The sequence below is a fragment of the Aptenodytes forsteri genome, unplaced genomic scaffold (genome assembly GCF_000699145.1).
Source record: "Aptenodytes forsteri isolate BGI_AS27 unplaced genomic scaffold, ASM69914v1 Scaffold195, whole genome shotgun sequence".
In the NCBI taxonomy this organism is placed as follows: domain Eukaryota; kingdom Metazoa; phylum Chordata; class Aves; order Sphenisciformes; family Spheniscidae; genus Aptenodytes; species Aptenodytes forsteri.
This window is the reverse complement of record NW_008795317.1, coordinates 1,976,870-1,988,296: the sequence shown is the minus strand read 5'-3', so window position 1 is coordinate 1,988,296 and position 11,427 is coordinate 1,976,870. Positions and strand designations below refer to the sequence as shown.

General features: G+C 39.2%; 1 protein-coding gene across 1 annotated transcript; it reads right to left on the bottom strand.

Moving 5' to 3' along the window:
- Nucleotides 1–3,027: 3,027 nt before the first annotated feature.
- Nucleotides 3,028–11,233, bottom strand: NEK2 (NIMA related kinase 2). The gene is made up of 8 exons (XM_009279599.1): nt 11,022–11,233; nt 9,650–9,887; nt 8,855–8,937; nt 8,481–8,607; nt 7,450–7,669; nt 6,204–6,258; nt 6,051–6,121; nt 3,028–3,517 (listed from the first exon to the last, which is right to left on the bottom strand). The coding sequence occupies exons 1-8, from the start codon at nt 11,204–11,206 to the stop codon at nt 3,291–3,293; spliced, it is 1,206 nt and encodes a 401-aa protein (XP_009277874.1). The 5' UTR covers nt 11,207–11,233; the 3' UTR covers nt 3,028–3,290.
- Nucleotides 11,234–11,427: the final 194 nt, after the last annotated feature.

Below are 11,427 nucleotides of genomic sequence, written 5' to 3'. Positions count from 1 at the left end.
ACCTCCTCCTCGTCTCCCCTGCCTGTCCTTCCTAAAGAGCCTGTATCCTTCCATTCCAATTAGGACCAGATCACTTCCTCCTGGTTTACTGACTGACAGTAAAGGCAAAAATGTGAAATTCCCTATGATAAAGTATTTTATAATTATTCCGGAGGGATTTATCTCTCCACCTGTTCAATGATATAGTAGAGATTAAATGACCTATTGATGTTTATGTTTAGGAAGAAGCTTGATGGTCTTCTATATTTAAGCCCAATTTCCTTTAAGCATTTTGTCTGCCCAGCTAGCCAGCACTTTCACACCATTTAAGCACTGTAGTCACATGGAATGGCCTGGTCAAATGGCTGCAGAAGGGACAGTTGACCAGGCTAAATTAAATAAATTACTTTGGTAACTCGCCACTATTTTCCCAGTAAATTCCATTCCCTAGTACAGGCACAGCCGCACAAAGTTGGAGACCAAAGTGGTTGTGGCACTGCCACCAAAAATCTGCCCAAAGCGCAGAAGACCTGCACAGGATCCCAGTGCTGTCTCTGAGCATCCCCCTGTGACGAGCCTGTGACAGATGGGAACCTAAGGCCCGGGACAGGGTCTTGGTCAAGGTCACACACAAAGGCTGAAACTCGGGGATCTGGTCCACATTTTTCAAAGATGATGCAACTTCCCCTCCAATCTATCCTTGAGCTAAATTATCTTCTATGCATATAAAACTTCTGTAACTTCAGAGGTAACTTCTGGATGTCGGTTGTGTGCCCACAACGATATATATTATTAAAATTCCTGATACTGATATTAAACATTAATTAATTTCTCTCACAACATTCAACAGTGTACACCATTATTACCATCCAATAAGGCTTAAGCTTTACTATATACATATGTACAATTTACCTTCGCTTTTAAGAGGTAAGTATACCCATCCGCATGATGGCAATGCTTTGGAAGCACTCTATAAGCAGTCACTATTCCCATAAATGTTCTATTTATTTTCCTGAATATGTTTGAAAATTACACCCCGAATGCAATTCCAATGCTACACACGTGCTCTGGGAAAAACAATTATGCCTTTGTAGGAAAGCGTGAATTTCAGGATTGCAAAGCAAAAATCCTGAGAGCGAATGAAGACCATCTCCAGGATGCCTTTCCCTATGTTTGACACATACTGGTAGGAAGTTCTTACTTCAAAAACCTCAAGAGACACTGCATTTATCATATTAGAGTGATAATAACTTCAAGAAGACATTGTGAGTAAAGCAGCTTAAACAGCTCAATGCTACAGCTGTAACTTAAGCTGTTCTCATTTATTACTGCCATTGTGATTGATAGAGTTTGCACTCTCCGTAGCACTTCTTATTCGTAATAGTGTAATTGTTAACTAAGACTTTGATTCAACTATTTTTATAAAACATGCATAAAAGATGCAAAATGGCAAATTGGAGATAATTGCAATTAATTGCACCAGCAAGTACTAAAGCATCTGTAGCTTAAGAAAATCGGCATCTTGCAGCAACACACTTATGATTTTCTGAAACAAAACAGGTAAAAATGTATTTAAATCAGATCTTAAATTTTGTATGAATGTATCTAAACAGACTAAAGGAAATTCCCCAAAATTACAGGGCAACAGTGCCATCTTGAGGTCAGTAGAGAATTAAAGGAAGAGGACAGCTGCAGGTATTGCTCTGAAGGTATTTTACTTTTAAATGCAGAAAGTATTTGTTCCATCTATATGTTCCAAGAAAAAAAAGAAAAAAAATACTCTCAAGCCATTTTTTTAGTTTGGTCTTGTTAAAAACAAAGCCTTTGCAAACACCAGCCATTTCACAATACAGTCTTTCCTGAATCATTAACGACTATTTTATTTTCTTGGTTGCTCGGTTTCCTCCTTTCACTAATTGGTACCTGCATTTTGCGGATGACAAAGCATACAACAAAATTCTTGCATCCTACATATTTTTTCAGATTAGACTAACACTACTGCATATCCTACCCTTTGCTCGTTTATGGGCTGCGTAATAAAGATCCACATGAAGGCCAGTAGAGCTGCATTGCAGACCTTCTGGTTGAGGCACAGAACAGAAAAAACTGGATATACAAAGATGGTGAGAAAGCAGGGATTCACCCTCCAAATATGTGTGAGAATCTTAAACAGCATGAAAGAATGCAGCAGGAAAGCCGCGCTGATCCACATGGCACAGCTACTGTGGCTGTGCATACCTGCCAGACAATTCTGACCACACCTAGCGCTGGGTAATGACCACCAGAACAGTGGTAGTTTTAGACTAGCAAACCAAACGGTCATATTCCAATTCTTTTAAGCAAAGGCTGTGGTGAAAACAGTAACCATTATGCAAGCAAATATGATAAGCTCTGCTGGGTGGTTAAGAATCTGCTAGAGCAGAACTATTGCTTGGTGACACAAGTACTTGTCTATCGGCAAATATGCCAAATTAAATTGATGTTTCAAATAAGATTCTCTTTTTTTTTGAGTAAAAACCATCTAGAATACCTCCTTAGATAACATTCATGGCCCAATAAGGAAACAAATGTATAACCCGGTTTCAAGGCAAACCAAAGCAGGTGTTATTCCAAATGCTGTGCCCTGAAGCAGGCCTTTCAGGAGCTGATGGACAAGCCGTTCAGCTGCCTGGGCAGAAAGGACTATATACTCATCAATTACGCTAAGTTGACCCATCCCACTCATTAGTCAAAGACATTAAACTAAAAGTAGCCTGCTTTGATAGGGCACCCAGTTAGTAGGAAGAGATAGCATAAAAATCTCTTCTTGCTCTTTTGAAAGTTAAAAAATATTTACAAGCGCAGAAAAAAAGCCACTGTTTTCCCACATATACAGAATATCAACAATTCTTTTATCGAGTACTGTACGTTACATACAGCATCATTTTAACCTATAGATTGTGAATCTCTGTACGCTTTTAATCTGAAAAGTTTTTCACACCAGATTTTACAAAAAAAAATCTGTTTTACAATATTTATTCTTTATATTTTCAGAAGAAAAATGTAGAGTAAACAGAAGGAGGACCAAAATATTTTTTTCTTGAATAGTACAATTCATTCAGCTTGTTTGATTTGGTATCGAAACTACCTGTTTTCATAATATAATCTCTTATACCCTTATCATGAACTACCTATCATAGACTAAGAGTTTGTATAACAACTGTTAAAAATATTTTTTCAGTAGTTCCAGCTTAAAAGCGGGAGGCACAAATATCTTCCTATACATTTAATCAACTCTAAAAAGTTAAATACTGTACATCTATGTTACAGTTTCAGCGCATGCCCAAGATTTGCCTGCTCTTTAGTTGATAGTTTTTTTCCAGTTCAGACAGTGCTTGAGCCCGTAGATTTGCAGCATATAGACGTTTTTTGAGATCAAAGCATTTCCCTTTGGAAAGAGGATAGTTTTCCAAATTAATAGGAGGCACAGCATTCTCTTCACTTCCATCAAAGTGTACTTTCTTCTTGGTTGTAGAAAAGAGGAGCGGGAGTGTGTTATCTTAAGAAATCAAAAAATAAGTACTGAATTAGCGCATCTTTCAGCATTTATTGCTTAGCTTATGTCTTTTAACCCTGCTAACTACCTATGGCTTTAAGTAATCTAATTAAATGCATTTCAGTTCATAGCAACAACTCTCTTCCATTTTTGGAGGAAAAACTGAAAACAAGGCTTTTAAATAATTGTGGTAAAAGGATATATGCCATTGTAGTTTCTAGGGCGTATGTCCCAACACCTAAGGAAATATTAGTTGACATAAGGAGAAAAGACATGGAGTTTCATCTGAAGGACAGGACAGTAACATAATCCAGTTCCAAAGGGAAATGGAGAATTAGGCTCTCAGCTACCGAAAACCCTTGTCTTTCCTTCACAGCAGGGGCAGACCCAACCTCTCCAGTGGTCTGCTCTACATTACCCACATTGTTCCAACTCTATCCTTGTATTAAGTCAATGGGGTACAGACTAGGCTCTGATCTGATGAATAATGAGTTTAGGTGCATTAACAATTAGCAAGTTACTTTCACTGCAGTATCCAGGACAGGAATTTTCATAGTATGGCTATGCTTTAGCTGCATAGAACTGCCACACTCAAAAGGCAGTTAGTTTGTTTTGGTTTTAATGACTTAGGGTACAAAAACTACCATCAAAAGATATTAAAAGAGCTAACTTGTCTCTCATAAGAGCCAACTTCACAAGACTCAACTCAGGAAAAAAAAATTAGACCTTATCAAAGGTCTAACTATCCTAATCGTAACTGCTGAAGCCTTCATTTTCAATTCATTAGGCTACAGCAAGGATACAATAAGCACAGAAAAGTGAGAAGGACAAAACTGAAGGGGCTAGTGAATGTTGCAGCATTTTGTAGTTTCATATCAGTAAGCTATATCTGTTTTAACATCAAATCCTTCCCTAAGAATCAGAAAATCCCTGCAAAAAATAGGGTAACGTCTAGGACACTGTCCTAGAAACCAGGATTTTTGGTATTCTGTTTTACTGTGAAATGAACCACACAACTGACTTTGAGGAGAAATTAGGGATCTAAGATGTGTGAGATGCAATCCAGTTGTGAAAAAGAGAGTCATATTAGAGTAACTGAAGATTAACAGAAGCAATCTTGATAACGTATTGGAGAAACACTTAGTCCATTCATATCAGTACAGGGAGAATTTTAGAAACAGTATTACAAGAGTACCATGGAATGAATTTGAAGAGTAGCAAACATTATGACAAATGTTTAATCAAGTGATCTACAGATATTGCAAGATTTGGTCGCTTTTGTAATAACTATATTCACTTCTCTGCATTGTCTGTCTTGAGGTATTAACTACTCAAAATGGGTTTGCCCATCTTCAAAAATTAATACCCCTGTTAAGATCAAAATATCACATAAAGGGGTAGGAGATGCAGAAGAGAACAGAAGCAAATGCTGAAGCTCATTTACCTTCAGTCATCCAGTGCTAGAGGCAACATCGGAAAGCCCAAGGCAAGTTTATTCTTAATTTTACATTCTTTAATGTATCAAAGTCAGACAAGATATTGAGACAGGTGGAATTCTCAAAATTAACAGGAACATTAGCAATAGCTCAAGTACCACTAACTTCTGGTGGCATTTTACTTGTGTTCTTTCCTGCTGTGATAGGCACTTCTTGGAAAAAAATGCAACTTCAGTTTTATCTGTATTAGAGGCAGTGACATGCTTATCTTGCTTTATCTGAGCAAAATTAAATTAAGAGATTGTTGCTGCATGTTAAAGGGTGTTCACATTTCTTTGTTCTAGAGCACTACTAGGGACCCAGCCATTTAATATCCCACCAATATTTCAAAATGCATTTAGATACTGGAATCATTTTTACTATTAAAGATGGGTGCAATGAACAGATGATACTACCTCTTATTGAGGACTGAACGATCAATGCCAAAGTGAAGGTCAAATACTTATGGGGTAATAACTACTGTAAAACAGATTGGACTACAGGTAGTCAGGAAGCATTATAGCACATTTTCAAAGCTGTTTTTTTTTCTAGTGAGTTAAACTGGAGTATGATGCAGTTTGTATTCTTAGGAGCTTATATGATGCACCAATCACAGCTGGGTCACTTGCAACAAATATTATTTCCCACCTTGAAGCTTTTGGAAGTTGAACTACAGTTGAAGTGATTAGACATGTGCAATTTTATTAAAATTAACTAAATCAAAGGTCTATGAAAAGTCATCCATAAGTAAAATAAGTACAGCTCTGAAAAAGTTTGGGTTACAAATCAGCACTTCTGTTAGCTTCCCGCAAGAACCTCATTTTCAAAACAGCACAAGACTGCAGTGCTGACAGTGGTCACTCATACTCATGGCTGAGCATCATTCATTAAGACTTTTGGCAAAGTAGAAAATCAAGAGTCTCTTCCCAACCATGCAGAGATAACTGGGGTTTGTATTGTTACAGTGGGACTAGGTACAGCATGCTGAGCATCAGGGGAATTCTTCTGGTCATACCAGCCTACATTTATCAGTGCAAGTGGCTTCTTGCGTATTTTCATACCTGGACCATCTGCACAAGCTAATGTCCTCTGCTGTTTGTAGAGATTGTAGTTCCTCATCAAGTTTTCAGCTCTGTTTTGAAAAGAAGAGTTTAAGCTTTGTGTTGTAAGATTGTAGAGTTTATAGTCTAGGCAATTATAGGTTAGTAAGATACCTAGCAAGTTTGTCCTCTGCCAGTCTCTCTCGAACACAGAGTTCCCGTTCTCTCTCTGGAAGTAGAAATACGGTAGTATGCAGTGTTAAAATGTAAATGTTAGAGTGATAGTGCATGATGGATTTTCTTGCAGAAAAAGACAGCAGTAATAGTCTGTCAGATGCACCCATATTTCTGCTTCTATGGCTCTAAACAAAGCAAGATAACTGCTGTGCAGAAACACCTTTATCAGTGCACTGATAAAGCAATGGACGAGTACTCAAATGCCAGACATGCTTTTTTTCCCCCTCTAAACTCTGCCCTGTCTGCAACAATTAAGCTATAGCAGCTTTCTATTCTGCACATTAACTCATAGCAGTCATGACACCAGATCTAAATATTTTGATACCAGACACTATAATTCAGCTATGACTAAACACCATGTTTACAGCAGCAGCAGCTGTTATTCAGTCTCAGGAAACAATATATATGGTTAAAATCTGTATTACAGAGCCTACTGCATATGCAAAGAGGTATTTTATGTGGGCAGGAAATCCCAACACCTGAGGACCAGCCATCTATACAGTTTCACAGGCAAGCTACCTGTAGGGTGCAGCTTCTATAAAAGCAGTTGACAGTTTACTCAAGTGTATTTTGCTCCAACATCAGGCTCACCTTAGGTTTCACATTATCGTAGCCAATGTTAACTTACACAGAGTAGGTGAAAAGCAACCTACACTGCACAGTGCAGAAATCCCAACACCTGAGGACCAGCCATCTATACAGTTTCACAGGCAAGCTACCTGTAGGGTGCAGCTTCTATAAAAGCAGTTGACAGTTTACTCAAGTGTATTTTGCTCCAACATCAGGCTCACCTTAGGTTTCACATTATCGTAGCCAATGTTAACTTACACAGAGTAGGTGAAAAGCAACCTACGCTGCACAGTGCAGAACAATATATTCAGACCCTATTTTTCTGTATACTTTCCTAATTGCCACTCGTATTTAATAATCTTCCCAAACCAGACTTCTACATCCAACCTGCCAATTATATCTTAGTAACTTAAAACAAGAACTAGTATAGATGAGTAAGCCCAAGCATTCTTGTTTTAGTCTTTAGACAGAGTTCTAGTAGTGAACGGAGGAGTACGATATCCTAGTGCATTAAAATGAGGGTTTTGAGAACCGTCTACCTTTCCTTCCCCCGCACTTATTCTTTTGAATCAGAATCCCATTGCCACCCCCTTCCCAAAGTGGAATATCATACGCTCCAAACGTTGCTCTCTCTCTTTAATGGCTTGTTCTCGCTCCTGTAATTGTTGTTCCTTCCGTTTCAGTTCATTCACTACAGCATCCGAATGCTGCAGCCTTTCTGGCTCCCATGATCTCCGGCCTCTTTTATCAGAATTTTGTCTTTGTTCTTCTGTCACCAAGTCTGCTATCAAGGGGTGCTGCAGAATATCTTCAACAGAAGGTCGGCAATAATCCTAAAGGAAAGACATTACCAACAGGTTCCACCTGTAACCAAGAAACATCAAGGCCAGGGATTCCCAAGCAAGACCCACCTCAGGTGGAAACCAGCTGAGGTGCTATACAGTGAAGGAGAAGTTGGAGAAAAATGGAGTTAGGAAGGGGTAGCACAACCAGATGACAAAAGCTGAGGGAGGAGGCTGTTACCAGCCTTCAGCTCCAGAAGCTGCAAGTCTGGCTCTCTTAGCGCAGGCATCCACTCGTTTCAGAGCCAGAACTGGGTGGTGAGCCTACAGAGGCAACTGTCAGTAGGTTCTAGAGCAAACACTCTGAATCTCTACCTGTGACTTGATTCCTGAAGGATCCATACTTGTTGGAGACTTGGATTCTTGTTACAGCTTTGTTGTCCCATGCAGTATTCTTCTCAACACCCCCATGCCAGCCATGGGGGGCGAGCTATACATTAGCCATATAAAGCAAAATCCGAAATGAAGAGAAAACAACCCCTTCCAACTTCCAAACACACCGGAACCATTTTAACCTTGAAGTTATAAGACCTTGTTAAGCATGCTGTTAGGAAATTCTGTATAAGCCCACACTGAGACAGTCTTTTTGCATCCTGTGAACCTGGCGTAACACTTGAGCTGCTGCCTTTGTTTAATGGACTCAAAGCACAATTCCTCCCCCCTTCCCCTACAAGTGATATTGCCAGTGACAAGGTGATAGCAACCACTACTTCAGATCAGTTTGTTTCATAATTGAGAAGGAAAACTAGTATTTCAGTACTAGTTCAAATTATAGGTGGAAAAATCAGTAATTGATTCTTACCTTTACATTCAGCATCTCTTTGAGAAGTTCATTCAACTGCTCTGAGTAACGATATGGTATTCGTCTGAACTTCCCTTCCCTTATCTTTTCTGCCAACTCCTTTTGGTTGTAAGCTCTAAATGGAGGCCTGAAGAACAACATTTTTCTTGGATTCTTTCACTAGTTTTACAGGACTTATTTTCATAAAATAAGTATCAGACTAAGAAAAAAGCTGCAATCAAAGGTTTGTTTTGACTACCTAATGTCAAGACCAATACAGAAACAAAAATCTAGGACTAGTCTCTGAAACCTTTAAGCTTTCATCTATACAAGCTGTTAATGCATTTATGATTAAATTTATGTTTCCACGTTCATTACCACACTACTATACTTACGAGAGAGCACATAATTCATACAGGAGACATCCTAGAGACCAGATGTCAGATTTTTCATTGTATGACATGTGGTTCATTTGTTCCTAAAGAAAGAGAACAATCTTAAGTTTATTAACTAAGACATTGTTCTACTATTGCAGGATAATCAGCTACTGTTCAAACCTGAATTAAACCATTACTTACTGGGGTTACTTTTAAGATTCCATCTTAATTAACCTCCACAGCTACTCTTACTAGCAGGATTTCAACAAGCTATGGAGTACTACACTGTAGAAGACTGAAGTGTTGCACCAATCTTCCGTTGATACAACTCCATATTTCAGTCAACATTAATCTTTCCCCACACGAAATGCACCGTATCAGGGAAATAACTCATTCTTGCTTATTTCCACTACAAATTAAAATCCTACCATCAAAAGGTAATTTCATAAGCTCTTTACCTTAACACTATGAAACATAAAAGCGCTCTAGCTTCCCTGTTCCTTTTCAGGACCAAGGTACTCCAATATAACTACCTTACACCTCTAATATTCCAAGAGCATATCAAAACTTACACAGTGAAGAACAACCTTAATTAGAAGGCAGTGACGGTGTGAGGAAGAAAGGAGATGAAAAGAACTGCAAAATAACCTTGTCTCCAGAACATATACACTCTATGAAAAAAGTCACCTGCATTTAAGACTAATGACTCTTCATTAAAACCTCCCAAACATTCATGGACTCTGCGATCAACACTGCAGAAAACAGATCTTGGAGGGACAAGAGGAAAGATGAGGCACAGAAGGGAAGTCTTACTGGAGACATGTAATATGGAGTTCCAACAAATGTTTTGGCAAAGCTGGTGTCATGGTGCAATATTCTAGCCAGTCCAAAATCTCCAAGTTTCACATTCTGCTTGCCATCTAGAAAGACATTTGCTGGTTTTAGGTCACGATGCACAGCGACTCCACCATCACTCCGTCTGTGACACTCCTTCAAGGCCAATGTCAATTGAGTCAATACTCGGAGAACAAAGCTTTCTTCCAAGTAATGCCTGAAAGATGAGCACATTGTTTAACAAAGGTATTCTCTGAGCATACATCAGTTTAAGTAGTTGCTGCCAGTCTTAGTTCTGTAACTTTTTTAGTACTACTGCTATAAAACATCACTGAATCAACCCCAGCACCTTTATAGAAAACTAACAGCAACAGGCATCTACATATGCTATTTTAAAAACGGAAGTTTAAAAAAAAATCACTCCAAATATGTTGGAAGACATCTAGACTTTTGTTGCAGAATCCCCATAATATTCCCTTCCTCCTCCAAAGGGTCTAACAAATACATAGCATTTCCATTACTTACAACACAAACATTAATTTAACACTTTTGTGATGAGATCTGCCCCATTGATCACTTATGATAACAGCATATTGTCAGCTGTTTCTAAAACAGTTATGAGCAACATACAACAACAATAGAGCTGAGACAGGACTGCTTTTTAATATAATCCTCCTTAAAATGAAAATCCTAATATGTATGGGGACAGCTGCAGTACCATTTTAGACTATTCTCACAAAGCAACACGTGTGGTGTCATGTACTTACTTAACCTAAGAATGTGAAAACCGGTATTATACTTAAGTAGGCTGCTAAGTCTAAGATTAGGCCAAGGTGAAGCCTTACTAACTTGGTGTCTCCACAAGCTTTATATGCAGGCACATAAAGTAGTTTTTAACATCGTGTTCAAAATCACTTTTCCCTTTCATGTATTTTGGTGTTCTAACAAAAAATAGGGTACAAGTGGTTTTACCGACGGGCAAGCCAGAAGAACCCACAGATCAAGCTACCTATCTGCAAGAGCTGTTTTATGTTTTCAACACCATGCATAGCATTGCACCCAGAAACCCTTCAACAGCTTCCGCCTCATAAGAGAGCTCAGGGTGTTTTTTTTCCTATTTGGACATAAACATCCAATCAGTCGGTGCATTCGTTAGCACAATTCCCACCAGTGTTGTAAATTTGTACAACCCTTTCCAATTTCAGAAAAGTTGTTGGGTCCAAAGGATGAGACCCGAAGTTGTTTGGAAGTTATTAAGACGAGATACTTTTCACTTTGAGCTTTTTCTTTTGATCACCTAAGACGCTTTACGTCAGATACTCCAAAATTGCCACAAACAGATGTCACGTGCCTTTCTTTTGTGCACCTTGCAATTAAGCTAGCCAGGTCACCCCCGTCACAGTACTCCATCACGATGTAGAGGGTTGTGCTGCTTCTGTCGATGATCCGATCGTAATACCGGACAATGTTCGGATGTCTCAGCTCGCGAAGCAAATTCACTTCCGAAACAAGCATTTGTTTCTCTCCCTCTGTCATCGAGCCGTAGTCCAGCTCCTTCCATACCAAGATCTAGGGAGGAAAAAAAGAAAAAAGCTTAGGGAGCGACTTATACAGAAGCCAGAGCTCTGCCGGGGGGAAGAGGGGCTTCCAAAGCCCCTCGCTGGTCTCGGAGTGCCGCCAGCACCCAGCTGAAAACGACAGCAACGGCACGCCACGAGTAGGCACGACTACTAGAGCGGTGCCCTAGACTCACGCGC